Below are 22,562 nucleotides of genomic sequence, written 5' to 3' on the forward strand. Positions count from 1 at the left end.
CTGCCCAAAATCAAATGACAAGATTAATACTATATGTAATACCAGCCACAGCAAGCTAAAAGTGACAGCAAGGGTGACTGCCACTAGGAGAACAGTTTATAGGCTCTTACACTTTTATTTTGTACCACTTAACATATCACCTTTATCTCCACTAAAGAAACATCTCAGTGTGATGGAAAACAAAATAACGAACAGCTTATTTTTGGCAGAAGAAAGATTTTTCTTTTCAATCAACCACGTAGCTCAGGGAAAAAGGGTGAGCTCTCACTTAACTAGCTAGAGAGGATCAGACATATCAAACCCCAAGACCAATGGAGTGACACTTTCTTGCCAGAGGGCCTTTGCATCGGCATGAAACAGAGAGCTAGATCTGGGTTTAAACTTGAGCTCTGTTCCTAGTTTTTGGGCCTCACTTACCTAATCTTAAAAGTAAATAATTTGGGGTACTTGATCTAATTACGAGAATCTCTTATATTTATGAAATTCCTTTCAGCTCTATGATTCTTTGATTATAACTTTGTGTTTTATTGGGCTTTTGTAGTAGCAAAAGCATTCTACATAGTCTATGTAATTAATGTAACTGTATTTCCTTTTCTTATTTAGGTTACTAAGAATCATTTCTACATAGAAATACAGAGGACCAAAAACAAACAAAAAACATTTTTCAATGAATATAGACCTTGGTTAAGTTAAGGGAGATGAGAAGAGGGAGAAAATAAATTGTATTCAAAGGCATTTGAGCAAGCATATTTATCTGAACAGGATGCAAAAAGCAATCTGAACTATACATGCTGAGGATGAGCAGTCACGAAAAACACATCTCAAGACACCAGTACAAACCAAATGTGTTTTCAGTCTGTAACTCAGAGGAATAGCTTTGGGTGGCAAAGATGTTAAGTAAGAACAAAAATAAAGGACTTTCCACTTAATAAAAGAAGTTTTGGATATTACATAAAGAAATTCAAAAGACTTTTATGAAAATGTAATACTTAAAAACAAATCTGAGATTAAAACCCTTGAGAAATTTTTCAATGAGCATCTTTCCCTGATACACATTACAGGTTGACAAAATAATATCTGAACACATAGATAAATATTGTTCTGTCTTACCTTTTGCATATATAAAGAGCACCCAACAAAAATGGAAAACTTCAGACACGGTACAGGGCTGTCGCCTTTGGGGGAGGGAAAAAAAGTCATGAGATAAATTCATTGTAAGTATTCAAAAAAGACATCACAAATGACTATAAAGTATGTGAAAAACCAAACCCACAGTTAATGGGAGTGAGAACAAATTCCCTTCACACAGAAAACATATAAGAAGTTCTGTTCCAACCAAATTCTGGTAAGGACAAAGCCAGGGAAAGAGCTCATCTCAGAAAAAAGAAAATTCTCAAGAACTATAAAACAGTTCAAGGTCAAAACAGGTAAGGTAGAAAATGAGTAACAACAGTTCTTTTTTTTTTTTTTTTTTTTTTTAAGATTTTATTTATTTATTCATGAGAGACAGAGAGGGGCAGAGACACAGGCAGAGGGAGATGCAGGCTCCATGCAGGGAGCCCGATGTGGGACTCGATCTGGGACCCCGGTGGGCTGAAGGCAGCTAAACTGCTGAGCCACCCGGGGTGCCCAACAACAGTTCTTTTGATGATGTGAGCAAGGCTAATGCTGCTTTCAGGCCCCTGTATACAATTGGATAATTTCCCTTTTTTTCCCCCTTTTCATAGCTGATGAGCTGTAAACTCTCCCTCCCAAAAGACATTCCAGTTTACATCAAATCACTACAGGACTATTTAATGTAGATTCTGGGCTTCCTAGGACTCCTTATTCTTTAAGGCTATCCGTTGTATTTTGCCAAGCTGTCTGCTGCAGGGAGTTTCAGACCTTTTTTAAGCTCTTGGCTTTTCTGCCAGAATCTCTGCCAATGTTTAGATATCTGTGGTCTCCACATCCCAACAAGGAGCTCTCAGGAGAAGAATCAGGACACTGGGGTTTAGTTCCCCCACTTTCCCCTTGAGGCACACTTGTTCTCCATGTGCCTCAGTCTCTTCATCTGCTGAATGATTATTCCACTTGGGCATAGTTTTGTACTTCAGTCACCAGTCCATGGTAAGGATTAAATGTCAAAGTGGCTTCCCAGGGTGCCTGGGGGGCTCAGTCAGTAAAGTGTCTGACTCTTGATTTCTGCTCAGATCATGTACGCAGAGTTGTGAGACTGAGCCCTGGGTCGGGTTCCATGCATAGCACAGTCTGCTTGAGACTCTCTCTCCCTCTGCCCCTCCCCACATTCGTGCATGCTTGCTCTTTCTCTAAGATAAATAAATAAAATCTTTAAATAAATAGATAAATAAAAGTGGCCTCCCTACCATAGGCACATGAGAATCCAGTTTTAACGCCTACCAAGATAAAGATTAAAAAGCCAAACTTTTTGGCTTAACACACAAGCCGCTCTAAAAACTGAATCTTTGGGGGATCCCTGGTTTTGGCACCTGCCTCTGACCCAGCGTGTGATTCTAGAGTCCTGGGATCAGGTCCCACATTGGGCTCCCTGTGTGAAGCCTGCTTCTCCTTCTGCCTGTGTCTCTGCCTCTCTCTCTCGCTCTCTGTGTCTCTCATGAATAAATAAATAAAATCTTAAAAAAAAAAAAAAAAAGCCTGAATCTTCAACTTGAGAACCCTAGAACTTAACCTACTGGCCAAATTGCCACTTCCGGTGTATTCCTTCTTTATCCTCTGTAACAAAGGCTCTATCTACCCATTCACCCATTGAAATCCTATCCATTGTTCCTTTCTTCACAGAATGTTACCTGCCTGGCTCATGTACAGTGGTTTAACTTTGCCTCAAAAGTTGCATGTTTCTGTTATCTTTCACATTTATACATGCCTCCGCTCCACAACTATACTGTAAGCTCTCAAAAGGCAATGGCTGTGGGTGTTTGGTGTCTGGTTTTTTTCTTTTAAAGACTCATGTCCTGGGGCACCTGGGTGGCTTAGTCAGTTAAGAATTCAACTATGGATTTTGGCTCAGATCATGACCTCAGGGTCATAGGCTCTGCACTGGGCATGGTGCCTGCTAAGATTCTCTCTCTGCCTCTGCTCTCTCTCTCAAAAATAAATAAATACTTGTGTCCTACAGAATACCTAACAATGTACTTTGCATAGTAAGTTCTCAATAAATACCCAGTGACAAACACTCAAAGTGTGTGTGAGATGTAGTACAGAGTCTTGTGAAGCACAATAGCTCCACACTTAATTGTGTGACCCTGACCAAATTACCTGACCTCTCAAGGGCTTATGTTCTTCTACCTGTACAACATCAACCTCATACAGTTTCATAGGGATTCACTTACATAATGCAGGTTTAGGTCTTAAACAGTCCCCATAATAAATGCTCAGTAAATGGTATACATTATTACCATTAGTCAAAAGTACTAATAAATGTATACAGAGTGATCTAAATGTAAATTTTTAAAAAACAAAGCTATCTTAGAATTTTCTTAACTGCAATTAGGCAGTATACATACCCCAATAAATATCAAAGCAAGTACAATCTAAAATCATTTTCTACAACTCTCCAAAGAAGATATTCTGTATCTTTCTGTAAAGGATGACATCAGCCTCACTCAGACTTAAAACAAAGCATCTATCCAAACTATAAGCAAACTAGAGCAGCTGCTTCCATATTAGTGGGGTCACCTATCTAAGAAAGTACATAGTTTGTTTTATTTTTAAAAGCTGCTCACTTACTGTAAATACCCTTCACAAAAATTTTATATTGAAGGAGAGGCAAAAAAAAAAAAAAAAAGAAAAAGAAAAAGAAAAGAAAGAAAGAAAGAAAGAAAGAAGAAGAGAGGCAAACATTATTTGTTCAATTATAATAACTCTTTTTCCCCAACTTTTCTTGTCAAGATTGTTCTAATTCTACTTTGAGAACAATTTCCATTTCTACTTTATGAAAAAGTGTTCATGATAAAGAATTTGTATACCATGACTGTCTTTATCTGCCAGGAAAGATGGAAAACGCTGAGCCAGAGTAAGTTTATAGATTTTGCAGACATGATCAGAAAGCACAAATTCATAATATTTTCAGCTCCCTTATTTTCCCCCCATCCAGTTTCCCTACTCTTTTTTTTTTTTAATGATTTTAGATTTTGTGTTTTTTTTTTTAAGATTTTATTTATTTTCATGAGAGACACACACATACACACACACACACACACACAGAGAGGCAGAGACACAGGCAGAGGGAGAAGCAGGCCCCATGCAGGGAGCCTGACAGACTCAATCCTGGGTCTCCAGGATCAGGCCCTGGGCTGAAGGTGGCGCTAAACCTCTGAGCCACCCAGGCTGCCCAAGTTTCTCTACACTTGATTGACTGTCAACTTCAAAATACACACTGAAGCCAGTTCAGAGGGGATTTACCTGTTATTCAGCTGGACAAAAAAGTCAAATAATAGAAATAGTCAACACAGACAATAACAGAAAATTAAGGAGTCAGATTCTATACTCAGGTGACTAAGTGCTGAAAATATTTAAGGTCTCACTTTTGCATTTTTGGGTACTTCAGTGAAAAGGGCAAGTTTATTGAAACAGTAATTCCATGCATTTTGTAATGTGAAGGAAGCCAAATTCTTCATGGCTAACATGCAATGAAAGCAAGAAATTATTATTAAAAGAGAGCTGCTGGAAAGAGATTATTTTTTTTTAAAGATTTTATTTATTTATTCATGAGAGATACACAGAGACAGAGAGAGAGAGAGAGATTGGCAGAGACACAGGAGGAGGGAGAAGCAGGCTCCATGCAGGGAGCCCGACGTGGGACTCGATCCTGGGTCTCCAGGATCAGGCCCTGGGCTGAAGGCGGCACTAAACCGCTGAGCCACCCAGGCTGCCCAGAAAAAGAGATTATTTTTGAAATCGCATTTGTTTTTTTAAGACTAGCAAAATCGGGGCATCTGGGTGGCTCAATCAGTTATGAGACCAAATCTTGATTTTGGCTCAGGTCATGGCTTCACCAGTTGTGAGGCTGGGCCCCAGAGTGGCCTCTTCACCTGCCTCCTTGCCTCCTTACTGGGCAAAGAGCCTGCTTGAGATTCTCTCTGCCCCTCCCCCCACCTCACATACATATACTTTCTCTCTCTCTCTAAAAACAAACAAACAACTAGCAAAATAAGCGGAGGAGCACAAACTGAGAGATCAAAACTGTAGCACAGATAAAATATATGTATACGTATTCCTGACGAACAAATACAAAAACATACCGCTGTTTTCTTCCTCTCTGTTGACGGGGCTGCTCCTCTTGAGGATATTTAAAAATGTCCTGAAAAATGGGTTCATATTTCTTAAAAATTACCGCTGAAACAGTGAAGTTTCTTTCTAATCTCTCGGTACGTTCTCTGAAATGTGGGGGGAGATTTGCCATGTCTTCCCACTTCTTCATCTTGTTAAAAAATTCAATTAAGCTGATATTAAAAATAAAGAGAGATATTTTCAACATTAACAAGATAGAGTACACAAATGTAATTACATCAAAATTTAACTCATTAAGTTATATTACTTTGAGACAGTGATAAATATCACAACTCATGTCTCTGATTAGCTTCATCTCTTACAGACTGGTTTATTTCTCTGATTTTCCTAATCTGTTTTTTTCTGAGGTTATCCAAGGGTTTTATTTTTTAAATTATGAAATATATAAAAGTACAAAATAATTAATCAGAGTAATGTAACCGACACTTATGTACCCAACTGCCAGATTTAACAAACATTCACATACTAAATAAATTTTGCCGTGTTGGCTTTAGGTTCTACAGAAACTGCCAAATTCCCACTTTGTCCTCCTTCCCAAACTCTCCTCTGACTGCTCTGCCTCCTCAAAGATCACCACCATTCTAAAGTTAGTCCGAATCCTTCCCATCCATGTTTTTATACTTACTATCTAATGTAGTTACAATACAGGTCTACATGTATCCATAAACACTATGTAGTATCTTTTGTATGTGTAGTTTTAAGATTTTACATAAATAGTATCATACTATATAAGTGGCATTCTGCAACTTGCTTTTTCATTCAATATTTCTGAAATTAACATTGATACATGTAGATCTCCTTCATTTTAACTATTAAAAATATTCTTTAATAAATAATAGTGAAAGGGAATATAAGGGAAGGGAGAAGAAATGTGTGGGAAATATCAGAAAGGGAGACAGAACGTAAAGACTGCTAACTCTGGGAAACGAACTAGGGGTGGTAGAAGGGGAGGAGGGCGGGGGGTGGGAGTGAATGGGTGACGGGCACTGGGGATTATTCTGTATGTTAGTAAATTGAACACCAATAAAAAATAAATTAAAAAAAATATTCTTTAGTATGAACTACCATGATTTTTTGCATTGGTTTCCCAACCAATGGAAATTGAGGCTTCTAATTTTACATTCTGACCAAAAAAATGCTGTAATCAATACATCCTTGTAGATGTATGTAAGAGCTTCTTTAGGAACCACACCAATAAGTAGAAGTGCTAAGTCAGAGACTATGCATCTTCAGCTCGACCAGATATGGCTGAATTTCCCATTTAAGTGGCCACGGCAATTTATACTCTCACCAAGTACATCAGCAACATAGAGCTCCCATTTCTCTGAATAATGACCAAATAATGACCAAAGGTTTTATCAGACTCCAAATTTCCCCAATTTGAAGAGAATGACAGTTACTTTGTTTTTTACTTTGAACTTCCTTGATTTCTAGTGAAATTGAGCGTCTTTACATATATACTCACATATAGGTATGTGAGTTTTGACCTTTGTGAAATCATTCTTTACCCACTTTTAGTAGTTGTTTGTCAATCATGCAACCATTTGTTACTAGTTCTTTATATAATCCTGGATACTGACCTTTTCAGTTATACATACTGTAAATATCTTCTCCCAATATACTCTTTGTTTTTAATCCATTTTAGTCCATTATGGCAGTAAATAATCTGAACCCAGAGGTAAAAATTTAAAGATAGAAACTGAGTTTTTAAAATGGAAATACAACTGAAGCCTAGGACTGTATTACTTGCATTAAAATATTGGGTAAGTTCAATTTACTATTGTTTATGATGAAGATTCTATAATTTGACCTTTGCTTCTAAAGTTCCTTATCTGTCACTTAACTGGATTACTCTGCCTCCACTTTTCGTCTCCATAATGATTTTATTTTTGCACCTTATTTAAGTCCACTTATGCAGGTTTACAGCCCAGGTATTCAACTCTTTATGCACTGCCTCTTGTCCTTAGGCCTAAATATAACTCAGGATGGAGCTCAAGGTTAAGAAATAGACTACAGCTAAAATATTACATTTCTTGTTAATTAGTCTAATACTGATCAGACTAATTAAGTGATTAATTAGTGATTTTTTAAACTATTAGGTACATAAATTTTGACAGTGGTATTCTCCCAACAAAGTGCCAAATATCCTTTTTCCATCGATCCTTAGTGAATCATAAAAGAAAATTCACCCAAAAGGCATAAATAATAATCAATTCAATTATACAACAGATAGAAAAACGATTTCTTTCTGCCTCTTCTTTAAAACATCATTTGACTCTTCCAATAATCATAATACTGTTGCTTATCCCTCAACGAAAAGGAGAGGTATTTACACATTCCATATAGTAAAATACAAATTCTGTCCATGCAGTTCTAAGTTTAATACTGTATTTTATTAACCTTTGCAATTTAGAGTACTTTCTAAAGTTTCTCAATATCCTTATTTAGAATTCTCCCAACACTGTGCAATGGTAAATCATAATGTTTAACAGCAAACTCTTTATAAAATTGCCTAACACATTAAAATTTCAATAGTTTTCGCCAAAGAAGTATAATATAATAGATACTAACTTAGATGTGGTAAAGGAAAACCATGACCTAGTTTCTAAATTCAGCACTCTATAGATACAAACACCCAGGAGATAATGAACAAAGAGAATTCTTACTAACACTATGATTTTTGGGCTTTCATATTTGTCATTCTCTAGTTTTCAAACTCTGATATAGTTACCTCTGCTCTGAACATCTCAGGATTCTAGTTAAAGATACATAGTTTCCTTCAACTGTCCCTTTGCTTACAGTTGGCACAGATTTTCTGCAAGCCACATATAAGGCACATGCTAACCAGTGAAGATCATTTCCCTGTAAAATAAAAGAAAATTGATGTTTAGTTAACCAGCTATATAAACATTTCCATATAAACAACTTTTTAGGGTAGCCCCCGGTGGCTTAGTGGTTTGGCGCGCCGCCTTGGGCCCAGGGCGTGATCCTGGAGACCCGGGATCGAGTCCCACAATATGCTCCCTGCATGGACCCTGCTTCTCCCTCTACCTGTCTCTCTCTCTGTCTCTAATAAATAAATAAAATCTTAAAAAAAAAAACCCAAAACTTTTTAGATTAAACTCTTTAGATTAAACAAAAGGTGCTATTTTTAGGTTTGTGGGAAACTGTATTTTCAATGATGGCTGTAGCCCATGTGCTCCTTATACTATATATTGACATTTTCACATTGAGAGACAGGAATCTGTGTTTTGTTCCCTCATTTTCAATTGTGTTAACTAATAGAGTAGGTGAAAATGATGCTCTGTAACTTGCAAGATCATAAAGGGCAATAAAGATTCTATCTGGTTCACTCTCTCAGCACATGTGCCTTGGGTGTCCCAGTGTGGGATAAATTAACAGTCACAGAGACTCGATTTTCTCATCTGAGGACTGTGAGAATGAAATGAGTTGCAAGCTTAAAGCACAGGAAACACAAGAAATCAAAAGGTAAAATTCTATAACCAATATTCTGTATTAAATGTTGTATGAGGGGTGCCTGGATGGCTTGGTCGGTTAATCGTCCTGCCTTCAGCTCAGATCACACAATCTCAGGGTCCTCAGATGGAGCCCTGCATCCCACTCCCTGCTCAGCGGGGAGCCTGCTTTTCCCTCTCTTCCCAGCTTGTGCTCTCTGTGGCTATCTCTGTCTCTCAAATAAATAAATAAAATCTCTAAAAAAAAAAAATCACAGGAGTCTTATTTTCCATCGTACACTTCCATGAGACTGACATCCTACGTGTTATCTTGCAGCATACCCCACTACAAGCTCCACAAGGGCAGAAATTTTTTAAGTTTTGTTCACTGCCTTGTCCCCACCATCTACAACAGTATCGGGCAAAGAGGTGATTTAAAAAAAAAAAAAATCGATAAATGAATATTCATTCATTCACTGAGTAAACGGGGCTAAGAATCTGAGATCCAAGTCTTTAACAAATTGAGTAATCAAACATGTTTTCAAAAATATTTTACTAACCATCTACTGTTTGTCACTTGCTTACATAACACTGGATTTCATACAACTCAGCCCCTATGAGTTGAAATACCTCAACTGTATGGTGATACTACTTGTTCTATCCAATTTCGAAGACTGTTGAGAAGACAAAATAAGAGCTTATTTGCAACCACTTATGCCCATCACCAAAGAACGGCTGGAATCACTGACCAGACAACCACCGAGGAATAAAGAGGAAGATGGCCCATGCGGCCACATGCCCGCCCTGAGGACACGAGGGCGCTCTGTAAACTGAGGCGCAAGCACGGTCCATGACTGCCTTGTGCGCCACAAACCACACGGAACCTCGTGAGACCTTCAGTGCAAATCATCTCAGATGTACGTATCACGACACTGAGCTCCGGGGTGGCTAACTGTGCAAAGCCCCCTAGGTCTGTCAGGTCCTGAAGCCACTACAGGACTAGCCTTCCCGCTTCCCCGCCCCCACGCCGCAGAGCGCAACTACGGGGAGGAGGGACCTTGGCACACCAACAAACAGCGAGTAACCTCCGTGGGTCACACACAGACGGAGACACCCTGCTCTTAGGACTGAATAGTACCTTCGTCAGGCCTTCCCATCCGGAGCCTATTGGCCCCGCTCTTGCCACAGACCGTAACGCAACGCAAGACAGTCCTCCGGCCTCCCGCCGGGCGCCACCCACCAGCGCCACAGCTGGTAAACAATCCCGACTTCCGTGTCACTTCCCATTGGTCCACGAAGGGGCGGTGCCTACGCAGCCGAGCCTCACTGGCTAGAATGGCCATTCTTCTCCCGTGCGAGCCCCGTCCGAGGAGAGGGACAGAGGCTGCCTGAGCGGCGGCGACGCCGGGGCGCTGCGCGGCGTGCGAGGTGACCGAGAGGTCGTCCGGGTCGTCGCGGGGCGTGCTTCCCGGGGACGGCCCGGGGACGGCCAGGGGGCGTGTGTCTACACGGAGGTAGGCCGACGGCCCGTTTCGTGTGCCCCACGGAAGACCCGCCTCACGCCACACACACAAACACAGCCCGAGACGTGAACGACGCGTTTGCCGTCCGGACGCGACGGCAGGGCCAAGGCAGGGCCAAGGCAGGGCCAAGGCAGGCCCCGGGCGGCTCGGTGCGGCAGGGGCGGAGCGCAGGAGGGGCGCTGCCCCGGGCGGACCCCGCGGGAGCACAGCCAGGCGCCGGCGCCCCCGCCCCCGCCCCCGGCCTCGCAGCTGCACCTGCTCCGTCCGCCAGCGAGGGGGCTGTACTCCCGCAACCGTGACCGCAGCTCGGCCCCGCCCCCGGAGGGGGAAGCTGCGAGGCGGGGTTCCCCCGCGGGGCCACCGGAGGTTTCCTAAAGCAGGTCCCAGGAGCAGGGAGCGCAGGGACGGCGCGAGGGCCGCGGGGACCGGGGAGACCCGCGGAGACCCGCGGAGACCCGCGGAGACCCGGGGCCTGCCCGACGGTCGCGCAGGACGCCCGGCCCGGGAGGGAGGGGCCCATCCCCGCGGCGGGGCGCGACCACTAGGCCCGGGACGCCCCTCGCCTCCGCCCCCGGGCGCACCTCCAGCGTGTAGCTCTCGCTCATGTTGCGGTAGCTGTCCCAGGCCTCGGCCCGCGCCGCCTCGTCCATGTTGAGGCGGCTGCACAGCTCGTCGAACCGCTGCTGGGTCTGAGGGGCCGGCGACCGGGCCGGCTGCGCGGCGTCCTCCGCCTCCCCGTCGTCTTCCTCCTCCTCATCCGAGGCTGCCGCCGCCGGAGGGGGAGGCGGGGGCGGCGGCGACTGGTCGCCTCCCGACGGCATGGCGCACCCCTGGGCGGCCGGTCCTCAGGGGAGCTGAGGGCCGGAGCCCGCAGCCATTCAAACCGCGAAGCGCCCGCCCGTCCGCCGTCCGCCGTCCGCACGGCGACTGCGCCGCCACCAAGGAAGCTAGACCTCAGGTAGGCACCCGTAGTTCTGAGCGGGGCCTGATGGGCAATGTAGTCCGAGCCGGAGGCCCACGGGGGCCAAAAACCATATTAAAAAAAAAAAAATCAACGGACGTCGCGCTCCTGGGGCTAAAATAAAAGTGTCTTTGCGACGTTTTAAGTAAGTCTTCACGGTGGGACTATTCAGCAGGGCTGTGCTGAAGAGAAAACATCCAAGAAACAATGACTTGTGACGGCTTACTGCCCAAGGTGTCTCCGAAATTAATACTCATTATCTGCCTGTCTTTAACTGTAAAGTAAGAGTAAGGGATCCCTGGGTGGCGCAGCGGTTTGGCGCCTGCCTTTGGCCCAGGGCGCGATTCTGGAGACCTGGGATCGAATCCCACGTCGGGCTCCCGGTGCATGGAGCCTGCTTCTCCCTCTGCCTGTGTCTCTGCCTCTCTCAATCTCTCTCTCTCTGTGACTATCATAAATAGATTAAAAAAAAAAACGTATAAAGTAAGAGTAATAGCAAGCAAGGGCCTGTTTACCTAAGTTTGAACTTCAGCATCGCTCCTAATTTCTAGTTCTTTCCTATATTTTAACTTTATGTGAGCCTTTCAAATAATCATTGGATTATTTATTTATTTATTTATTTATTTATTTATTTTACAGCGGCAATTCTCTTATTTCCCAAAGAGCCAATTTACATTCGCTCTAAGTGATATATTTGTACTATCCTCAGTGGCTTACCTTTGTTCTTTTATTTTTATTTTGCTTTCTCTTTCATGCTTAGAGTAGACTTCAATCACTTTGAATCACTTTATTAACAATCCTCTTTGATTTACAAGTAGTATAGGACATTTTTCTGTTTGAGGAACCACTAATGCATTGCCAATGGCCATGGGGTCACTTCTTTCTCTCTACCTTGACCCTCCTTTTTTTTTTTTTTTTTGAATTTTTTAAAGATTTTGTTTATTTATAAGACACACAGAGAGAGGCAGAAACAGGCAGAAGAGCAGGCTTTCCGCCAGAGCCGGAGGCAGAACTGGATCCCAGAATCACGACCTGAGCCAAATGCAGATGCTGAACCACTGAGCCACCCAGGCGCCCCTCTTCCATGACCCTTTGAACGCATCCACCTGCTGTGAGGAAGCCCAGGTTACTTGGAGAAGCATGCTATCAGCGATCGACAAAGCTGGGCATTAAAGAGGTGAAAATAGATTTTATTCAGACACTACTGACAATGAAGTAAAGAGCTGAGCTCCATTCCAATCTGTGCAGGGGTCTTTAAAAAAAAAAAAAGAGGAAACCTGGGTGGCATGAATAAATAAATAAAATCTTACCAAAAAAATCTGTGCACAGGTGAGTGGATGATTTAAAGGGAGAATGAAGGACTAGGGATGGGAGAAAGTGGAGCTCAACCAAAAAATTCCAAAGGGTTAGTGAGTGTCAATGTGATCAGGCCAGCAGGCAAGTTATTGAATTTAGGATTCTATCTTCCTTCCTACAAAGACTAGGAGACCGAGACCCTATATGGCTTTCAGATCATTGAGAAAGACACTTCAAATTGCAGGAGATACATACACATCTCAAAGGCACAGAGGAAGGAGTCACCATTGGAAGCCGTTTTCGGTAAATCGCCAGGTGTTGGCTAGAACCAAGGGTGAATTCTGGCAGCCATGAGTTTTCTTAGGCATTTTAATGCAGGGCTGCAGTCATCCTAGGGCACGCCCCTGTGCTGCTAGAAGCTATGCTATAGTTTGGTCATCTCTTGAGTACAGAAGTCTGGAGGAGAGTTGCATAGTTTTCATGGGGTGCATACGACCTCAGCCCCAGCCATGTTGAATGAGCCAGTTTGGAAGCAGAACCTCCAGCTTTCAATCAAGCTGTTCCCAGCTAATACTTTATGGAGCAGAGATGAATCTTGCCACTGATCCCTGCTCAGGTGCAGATTTGTGGGCAAAAGAAATTATTATTATTCTTTCTTTTTTTTATTATTATTCTTTCAAGTTACAAAGTTTTAGGATGACTTGTTATGCAGCAATAAATAAACACTGGGGTGGCTAGGTGGCTTAGTTGCTTCCACATCCGACTCTTGACTTTGGGCAGGTGTTGATTTCAGGGTCATGAGTTTGAGCCTGCATTGGGCTCCACGCTGTGCATGGAGCATACATTAAAAAAAGGAAAAAAGAAATAGGAAAAAATAGGCACCTATGGAGTATAAGACATGTTACGATCAACTATTTTTTTTAAAGATTTTATTTATTCATGAGAGATACAGAGAGAGAGAGGCAGAGACATAGGCAGAGGGAGAAGCAGGCTCCCTGTGGGGAGTCTGATGTGGGACTCCATCCCAGAACCCCAGGATCACAACCTAAGCCAAAGACAAACACTCAACCACTGAGATACTCCTCTATCAACTATTTTTATAGAAGCCTCAATTTTGCATGTATAAAATCCTTGCCCCGTTGTGATATGATAGCCCAGTAGAACGTCAAAGCCCCCAAATGGCGATCTAAAGATAAACTTTATTTTTACATTGCATATATGACCTTAGAATACATGAGTTAACTGTGAAATTTCACATAAACTTTTATAAGACAAAACACAGCGGTCTTGAACCTTTTTGGTCATGTCTTCCCAAAAGAATTACCTTGTAGAAAAGAAATATTTTATTATTTTTTTTTATTGGAGACCTTGTAGGATATTTTAAAGTTAACATCTAATAGTGTGTTTTTTTTTTTAAGATTATTTATTTATTCATTAATGAGAGACACAGAGAGAGAGAGAGCACAGCAGAGGGAGGAGCAGGTTCCATGCAGGGAGCCCGACGTGGGACTCGATTCCTGGTCTCTAGGATCACGCCTTGGGATGAAGGTGCCGCTAACGCTGAGCGCCACCCCCCCCGCCCCCGCCCCCGCCCCCGGGCTGCCCTAAAAGTTTGTGTTAAAAGTTTGATGAACCTTTCAGCCCCTGGACGCCATCGAGTAAGCATCGTTAAAGTCTCCCCTCCCACCGCCGTCATGTCTAGGTCAGAGTCTCCCAAGGAGCCTGAGCAGCTGCGGAAGCTCTTCATTGGAGGTTTGAGCTTGTAAACAACCGATGAGAGTCTGCGGTGCCATTTTGCGCAATGGGGAAGGCTTATGGACTGTGTGGTAATGAGAGACCCCAACACCAAGCGCTCCAGAGGCTTTGGGTTCCTCATGTAGGCCACCTGGAGGAGGTGGGTGCAACCATGAACACAAGGCCACACAAGGTGGATGGAAGAGTTGTGCAACCAAAGAGGGCTGTCTCCGGAGAAGATTCTCAAAGACCTGGTGCCCACTTCGCTGTGAAAAAGATTTTTGTTGGTGGCATTAAAGAAAACACTGAAGAACGTCAGCTAAGAGATTATTTTGAACAGTATGGGAAAATGGAAGTGATTGAGATCATGACTGACCCAGGCAGTGGCAAAAAGAGAGGTTTTGCTTCTGTGACATTTGATGACCATGACTCTGTAGACAAGATTGTCATTCAAAAATACCATACTGTGAATGACCACAACTGTCAAGTAAGGAAAGCCCTATCGAAGCAAGAGATGGCTAATGCTTCGTCCAGCCAAAGAGGCCGAAGTGGTTCTGGAAACTTTAGTGGTGGTCGTGGAGGTGGTTTTGGTGGGAATGACACCTTTGGTCGTGGAGGGAATTTCAGTGGTCAAGGTGGCTTCAGAGGCAGTCGAGGTGGTGATGGATACGGTGGCAGTGGGGATGGCTAGAATGGATTTGGTAATGATGGAAGCAACTTTGGAGGTGGCGGAAGCTATAACGATTTTGGCAATTACAACAATCAATCCTCAAATTTTGGACCCATGAAAGGAGGAAATTTTGGAGGCAGAAGCTCTGGCCCCTATGGTGGTGGAGGCCAGTACTTTGCCAAACCACGAAACCAAGGTGGCCATGGTGGTTCCAGCAGCAGCAGCAACTATGGCAGTGGCAGAAGGTTTTAATTTCTACCAGGGAACAAAGCTTAGCAGGAAAGGAGAGCCAGAGAAGTGACGGGAAGCAACAGGTTACAACAGATTTGTGAACTCAGCCAAGCAGTGGTGGCAGGGCCTAGCTGCTACAAAGAAGACATGTTCTAGATGATAGTCATGTGTATGGGCAAAAAACTTGAGGACTATATTTGTGACTAATTGTATAACGGGTTATTTTAGTTTCTGTTCTGTGGAAAGTGTAAAGCATTCCAACAAAGGGTTTTGTTTTATTTATTTATTTATTTATTTATTTATTTAATTTTATTTTTCCAACAAAGGGTTTTAATGTAGATTTTTTTTTGCACCCATGCTGTTGATTGCTAAATGTAATGGTGTGATCATGATGCTGAATAAATGTCTTTTTAGAAAATAAAAAATAAATAAAAATTTGATGAAGTGTAATATCCAACATGGAACTATAAACCTTTTAAAACAAAACATTACTAACCTTTAAATATATCCAATGGACTCATAACAATTTGATACTCACTATAATCCATTTTTAAAATCCATGAATAAAATTTTTCTTTAACAATGAGAAATTTTATATCCTTCCTTTCTTTTACTTCATATTCCCATTTTATTATTCCAACAAAATTTTATCCTAATATGTTCTGTGCTCCAAAGTTCTTTATTGATTCCTTTCCTATTTTCTTTCAGCAAAAATGTATTTGTTACAAATGAATTTTTCAAGTATCTTTCTGTTTATTCTTTTATGTGTTCATCGAGATATAACTTGCATGCAGTAAACTTATTCTTGTAAGTATACAGCTCTGAATTTTGACGAAAACATAGAGTTACATTCACCACCATCAAACTACAGAACATTTCCAGCACCTGAAAAGTTTCCTATGCCCCTTTGTAGGAATCCCCTCATCCCATAGCCCCTGGCAACAACCAATTTTCTGTTCCTTATAGTTTTGCCTCTTCCAAAATGTCACATAAATGTAATCATATAACATATAGCCTTTGAGTTTGGCTTCTTTCAACTTAGCGTGATGCCTTTCAGATTCATCTATGTGCCAGTGGTTTGTTCCTTTTTATTGATAAGTAATATTCTATTGCACGGATGTCTCAGTGTTTACTTATCCATCCAACAGTTGAAGATATCTTGGTTGTTTCCAGTTTAGGGTAATTATAAGAAAAGCTACCATGACATTTATGTAAATGTTTTTTCATAACTTAAGTTTTTTGTTACTCTTGGGTATACACATAGGAGTGTGCTAGGGACTAAATGTGTTCTCCCCAAATTCATATGTTGAAGCCCTACCCCCCCAATGGGATTGTATTTGGAGATAGAGCATTTAGTAGGTAATTAAGGTTAAATGAGGTCATAAATGTGTGGCCTCATAAGAAAGCCACATGCATAGACTGAGGAAAGGCCACATGAGCACACAGGGAGAAGTGATCCTAGCAGACCAAGACAGAGCAGTGTTACTGGGTTATATGGTAAATGTTAAGCTTTACCATTTTTTCCCCCTAAAGTGTCTCTCTCATTCTACATTCCCACCCACAAGGAAATTTATATTTGGGGACTAAGTGGTACAAACTTCTAGTTATAAAAATAAATAAGTCATGGGAAGTAATGTACCGCATAGAGAATATAATCAATAATATTCTGATAACTTTGTATGGTGACAGGTAGTGACTAGACTTACCATGAGTATCATTTCATAATGTATAAAAATATTGAGGGATCCCTGGGTGGCGCAGCGGTTTGGCGCCTGCCTTTGGCCCAGGGCGCGATCCTGGAGACCCGGGATCGAATCCCACGTCCGGCTCCCAGTGCATGGAGCCTGCTTCTCCCTCTGCCTGTGTCTCTGACTCTCTCTCTCTCTCTCTCTCCCTCTGTGACTAAAATAAATAAATAAAAATAAATAAAAATATTGAATCACTGCAATATACACCTGAAGCTGATAGAATGTCACAATTATTTTTTAAAAATATTTTATTTATTTATTCATGAGAGACAGAGAGAGGCAGAGGGAGAAAGAAGCAGGCTCCATGCAGGGAGCCCCATGTGGGACTCGATCCCGGGACTCCAGGATCACGCTCTGGGCTGAAGGCAGATGCTCAACCGCTGAGCCACCCAGGTGTCCCTCACAATTATTTTAAAAACATGCATTTAAATTTACTTCCTATGATCAAGAAGCTCTAAGTGTTGTATTCCTTTCAGACTGAATGATCAGATGACTTTTATTGCTACTGTGGCTTCAGCTGTGTTTGCAATTTTGTGTCTCCCACAAATATTCAAAGAAAGAAGTGTTGGTACAAGCAAAAACCAGTTGAGGGCGCCATTGACTCAGGCAAGGCTGGAACCAATTTCTAGTTCATCTGGTGTGTGATGAGTCTTCTGGAGACCAGAGTTAACTAGCATTTCATCTGTGATTAATTCTAGTCAGGTATTTGTGTCTCTTATGAACTGATAGTATGAGGTCCTCAAGACAGCTTTCCCTATTGTGAATGAGAATCTGCCTGCTAAAAATTCAATTCACAGTATAAACTACAAAACCCAGCTAGACTGAGGTGTGCCTGGGTGGCTTACTCAGTTAAGTGTCAACTTAGGCGTCAACTTGATTTCGGCTCAAGTCATGATCTCAGGGTACTGGGATTGAGCCCCACATAGAGCTCTGTGCCCAACAGGGAGCCTGCTTGAGGATTCTCTCTCCCTGTGCCTCTCCATTCATTTTTTTTCTCTCTCTCAAATAAATAAATAAATCTCAAAAAAACAAAAAACAAAAAACAAAAAACAAAAAAAACAAAAAAAACCCTATTAGATTGAATATACAGGGAAGCCTTGGTAATCTGGAATGAATAGAACCTATCCTTTTAGTCCTCTATAAACAATTTTAAACGATAACTATTATAAAAATCATTGCCTTATAATGCCTATGGGGCCTGTTGAGTAGATATTAGGCTACATACCTTTAACTGCTTTGTACTGCAGAGTTTTAAGACATTTTGTCTAATCTTGAATAGCATTTTTTCTCTCACTTATGATATTCCATCAGTAACTTAATTGCAAAATTAAAAAAAAAAGGCTTTGTCTATTTTTTTTTTTAAGATTTTATTTATTTATTCATGAGAGACAGAGAGAGAGAGAGGCAGAGACACAGGCAGAGGGAGAAGCAGGCTCCATGTAGGGAGCCCGATGTGGACTCGATTGCGAGACTCCAGGATCATGTCCTGGGTGGAAGGCAGGTGCTAAACTGCTGAGCCACCCAGGGATCCCTGGCTTTGTCTATTTTTATCTTCCTTCTTGCATTCAGGCTATATGATGTTTCTTTTCACCAAAGTCACCCTTTCTTTTATTGGAGGGAGGAGTACTTGAAACAAAGTAACAGAGGTGGCTGGGAATGTGTGTCAAGTTCACCACCAATAGGCCATGAGTGAGGGCCTTGCTTTGAGTGGAGAGAGTGAATATTAATAACTGAGTTTAAGAAATCAATCTTAAAAAAAAATCAATCTTAACAAAAGACTCCTGAAAGCCACAGCAACCTTGAGAAAGAATTACACTTCCTGATTTCAAACAATACTACAAACCTATGGTAATCAAAACAGTACAGTGTTGGCATGAAAACAGACCCATGGTCACCAGAGTAAAATAAAAAGCCCAGAAATAAATCCATACATATATGGTCAATTAATTTATAATGAAGGAGCCAAGAATATACGATGAAAGAAGGATAGTCTCTTTGATTTGGTGTTGAGAAAACTGGACCACTACCTCACACCATATACAAAAATCAAAGTGTATTAAAGACATGGACATAGACCTGAAAACATAAAACTCCTAGAAGAAAACAAAGATCATAAGTGCCTCAACATTGGTCTTGGCAAAGATTTTCTGAATTTGATGCTAAAAGCAAAGGCAATAAGAGCAAAAATAAATAAATGGGGCTACATCCAACTAAAAATCTTCTGTATAGCAAAAAAAAAAAAAAAAAATCAACAAAATGAAAAGTGAAACTGCAGAATGGGAGAAGATATTTGCAAATCATGTATCTGATAAGGGATTAATACCCAAAATATCTAAAGAATTCATAAAATTCAATAGAAACAAACAATTCCAGTAAAAAATAGACGATGTAAATAGACATTTTTTTCCCTAAAAAAAAAAATAGACATTTTTTCCAAAGAAGACCTATAGTGACACCTGGATGGCTCAGCGGCTAAGCATCTGCCTTCTGGCTCAGGGCATGATCCCAGGGTCCTGGGATTAAGTCCCACATCGGGCTCCCTGCATGAGATCTGCTTCTACCTCTGCCTGTGTCTCTGCCTCTCTCCCTATGTCTCTTATGAATAAATAAAGTCTAAAAAACCAAAGAAGACATACAGATGGACAGAAGATACAGAAATATGAGCTCAACATCATTAATTGTGAGGGAAATGCAAATCAAAATCACAAGATACTACTTCACATCTGTTAGAATGGTTATTCTCAGAAAGCTAATAAATAACAAGCGTTTGTAAGGATGTAGAGAAAAGGAAGCCCTTGTGCGCTTTGGTGGGAATATAAAATAGTGCAGCTGCTTTGGTAAAGAGTATGGGAGTTCCTAAAAAAATAAAAATAGAATTACCAGGGGCTTCTGGGTGGTTCAGTCAGTTAAGCAGCTAGCTCTTGGTGTCAGTTCTTCAACGCAGGACTGAGTTCAAGCCCCACAGTGGGCTCCATGCTGGGGGTGGGGTCTACATTAAAAAAAATAGAATTACTAAATCATCCAGCAATCACACTTCTGGATATTAATCCAAAGGAATTGAAATCAGGATCTTGAAGAGATATTTTCACCCTCATGTTCATTTCAGCATTAATCACAATAGCCAAGACATGAAAACAACCTAGGCATTCATTGATGGATGAATGGATAAAGATAATATATATGTACATATAAAATGGAATATTATTCAGCTATAAAAAGAAGGAAATCCCGCCATTCACAACAACATGGATGGACCTTAAAGGGCATGATGCTAAGTAAAATAAGTCAAGTGGAGAAAGACAAATACCGTATGATCTCATTCATATGTGAAATCTAAAAACATACAAACTCATAGGCACAAAGGAAAAATAGTGGTTGCCAGAAGCAGGGGATAGATAGTGGACAAAATGGGTGAAGGTGGTCAAAAGGTACAAACTTCCAGTTATCAAATAAATGAGTTCTGGGGATACAATGTATAGTATGGTGATTGTACCTACTGATACTGTATTGCATATTTGAAAGCTGCTAAGAAAGTAAATCTTAAAAGTTCACATCACAAGAAAAATACTGTGTAACTGTATGTGGTTATAGATTAATTAAACTTATTGTAGTCATCGTTTGTAGTCACACATATCAAATCATTGATAAATGCCTAAAATAATACAATGTTATATGTCGATTATATCTCATTTTAAAGAACATAATTAGGGGGGATCCCTGGGTGGCTCAGTGGTTTAGTGCCTGCCTTCCGCCCAGGGTGTGATCCTGGAGACCCAGAATTGAGTCCCACGTCAGGCTCCCTGAGGAGCCTGCTTCTCCCTCTGCTTGTGTCTCTGCCTCTCTCTCTCTCTCTCTGTCTCTCAAGAATAAATAAATGAAATCTTTAAAAATAAAAATAAAAAAATAAAATAAAAATAAAAAATAAAAAAAATTAATTTAAAAAAAAGAATGTAAACTCTGGGGGCACCTGAGTAGTTCAGTCAGTTGAGCGGCCAACTCTTGGTTTTAGCTCAGGTCATGATCTTAGGGTTGTGAGATGGAGTCGTGCTCTGGGCTCTGCACTGCTCAGCACAGAGTCAGCTTGCCCTTCTCCCTCTGCTCCTTCCACCACTTGTGCACTCTCTCTCTCTCAAATAAATAAATAAATCCTAAAAAAGAGAGAAAGAGAGAAAGAGAGAGAGAGAGAGAGAGAGAGAGAAACAAGTCCTTCCAGTTCTCTCTCTCTGAGTGACTTCAGCCAAGATGAAATCTCCCTCTCCTTTATTACCACTCACCCATCCTTTCTTTCTTTCTTTTCTTTCTTTCTTTCAAGATTTTATTTATGTATTTATTTGAGAGAGCAAGTGAGAGAGAGAAAGACCATACAAGTCAGGGAAGAGGGCAGGCTCCCCACTGAGCAGAGAGCCCCGGGATCATGGGCTGAGCCAAAGGCAAAGCTTAACCAACTGAACCACCCAGGCACCCCTGACTTGTCCTTTTGCTGTGCCCTCTGGAACCCTTAGCATTTCCTCAGGCCAGGAGGAGGGGCTGTGTCTTGTCTGCTGCCCACTGTGCCCACCGTCCCCACCAGGCCCTCACTCCTCATGTCATTGAATCTCATGCTCTAAGCCCATCGTTTCTATTTTTTCCTAACAGAAAATGATATCATCATTCTTCTGGTGGATCAGGCCAAAAAACTTTGGAGCCATCCTTTTTTTTTTTTTTTTAAGATTTATTTATTTATTTGAGAAAGAGTGAGAGTGAGAGAGAGAGAGAGTGAGCGCACAAGCAGGGGGAGAGGTAGAGGGAAAAGCAGACTCCCTGCTGAGCCAGGAGCCTGATGTGGGGCTCAATCCTACGACCCTGAGATCATGACCTGAGCTGAAGGCAGATGCTCCTCCAACTGAGCCACCCAGATGCCCTGGAGTCATCCTTAATTCCTCTTTTCCTCACCTCCTGCATTCAATTCATGAGCAATTGCTGTCAACTCAGACTTCAATTATTCAAAACCTAACCAACTGTCATCTCTTCTGGTGCCATTCCTCCAGCACAAGTTTCCATCATTTCTTACCAGCATCATTGCATTTTCCTCCCAACTGGTCTCCCTGCCTCTCTCCTTCCTTCTACAGCAATTTCTTCTCAATATAGAAGCTGTGGTGGTAATTTTATGTGTTGACTTGCCTGGGCCATAGTGCCTAGACATTGATCATACATTATTCAATGATTCTGGGGGGGGTACCTATGGATGTGATACATAGTTAAATCACTGTACTTTGAGTAAAGCAGATTGCCCTTTGTAATGTGAGTGGGCCTCGTACAATCAGTTGAAGGCCTCAATAGAACAAAAAGACTGACCTCTCTCAAGCAAAAGAGAATTTTGCTAGAGATAGCTTTTGAACTTTAACCCCCTGAAGAACCCATTGGCTCTTTCCTAGGTCCTCAGCCTGCTGGCACACCTGCAGATTTTGAACTTTTCAGTCTCCATAGTCATGTGAACCAATTCCTTAAAATTGATCAATCTCTATCTCTCTCTTTTTCTGCCTCTCTCTTTTATTGGTCTGCTTCTCTGGAGAAGCCTGACTAATAAGCAGCTAAGGTAACATTTTTTTTTTTAAGATTTTATTTCTTTATTTATGAGAGGCCTGGAGACCCAGG

At 41.6% G+C, this 22,562-nt stretch overlaps 2 protein-coding genes across 3 annotated transcripts in view; one reads left to right on the forward strand and one right to left on the reverse strand.

Moving 5' to 3' along the window:
- RBL2 (RB transcriptional corepressor like 2) overlaps positions 1-11,214 on the reverse strand; it is a 51,268-nt gene extending 40,054 nt beyond the window's left edge. Inside the window, exons 1-4 of one of the 2 annotated variants that reach the window (XM_077898416.1) lie at positions 10,870-11,214; positions 8,042-8,172; positions 5,262-5,462; positions 1,111-1,175 (exon numbers count right to left, since the gene is read on the reverse strand). In XM_077898416.1, the coding sequence (XP_077754542.1) occupies positions 1,111-1,175; positions 5,262-5,462; positions 8,042-8,172; positions 10,870-11,109 (637 nt within the window). In that variant the 5' untranslated portion in view covers positions 11,110-11,214. Of the gene's footprint in view, positions 1-1,110; positions 1,176-5,261; positions 5,463-6,890; positions 6,909-8,041; positions 8,173-10,869 lie in introns of those variants that run through there. The other variant, XM_077898417.1, reaches the window with a different exon arrangement.
- Positions 10,075-15,630, forward strand: HNRNPA1L3 (heterogeneous nuclear ribonucleoprotein A1 like 3). The gene is given in 4 exon segments (XM_077898418.1): positions 10,075-10,279; positions 12,182-12,426; positions 13,964-14,417; positions 14,420-15,630. Coding segments are annotated over 2 exon segments (1,167 nt in total). The 5' UTR covers positions 10,075-10,279; positions 12,182-12,426; positions 13,964-14,032; the 3' UTR covers positions 15,202-15,630.
- The last annotated feature ends 6,932 nt before the right edge of the window (positions 15,631-22,562 follow it).

Source organism: Canis aureus, chromosome 5 (genome assembly GCF_053574225.1).
Source record: "Canis aureus isolate CA01 chromosome 5, VMU_Caureus_v.1.0, whole genome shotgun sequence".
NCBI classification, from domain to species: Eukaryota; Metazoa; Chordata; class Mammalia; order Carnivora; family Canidae; genus Canis; species Canis aureus.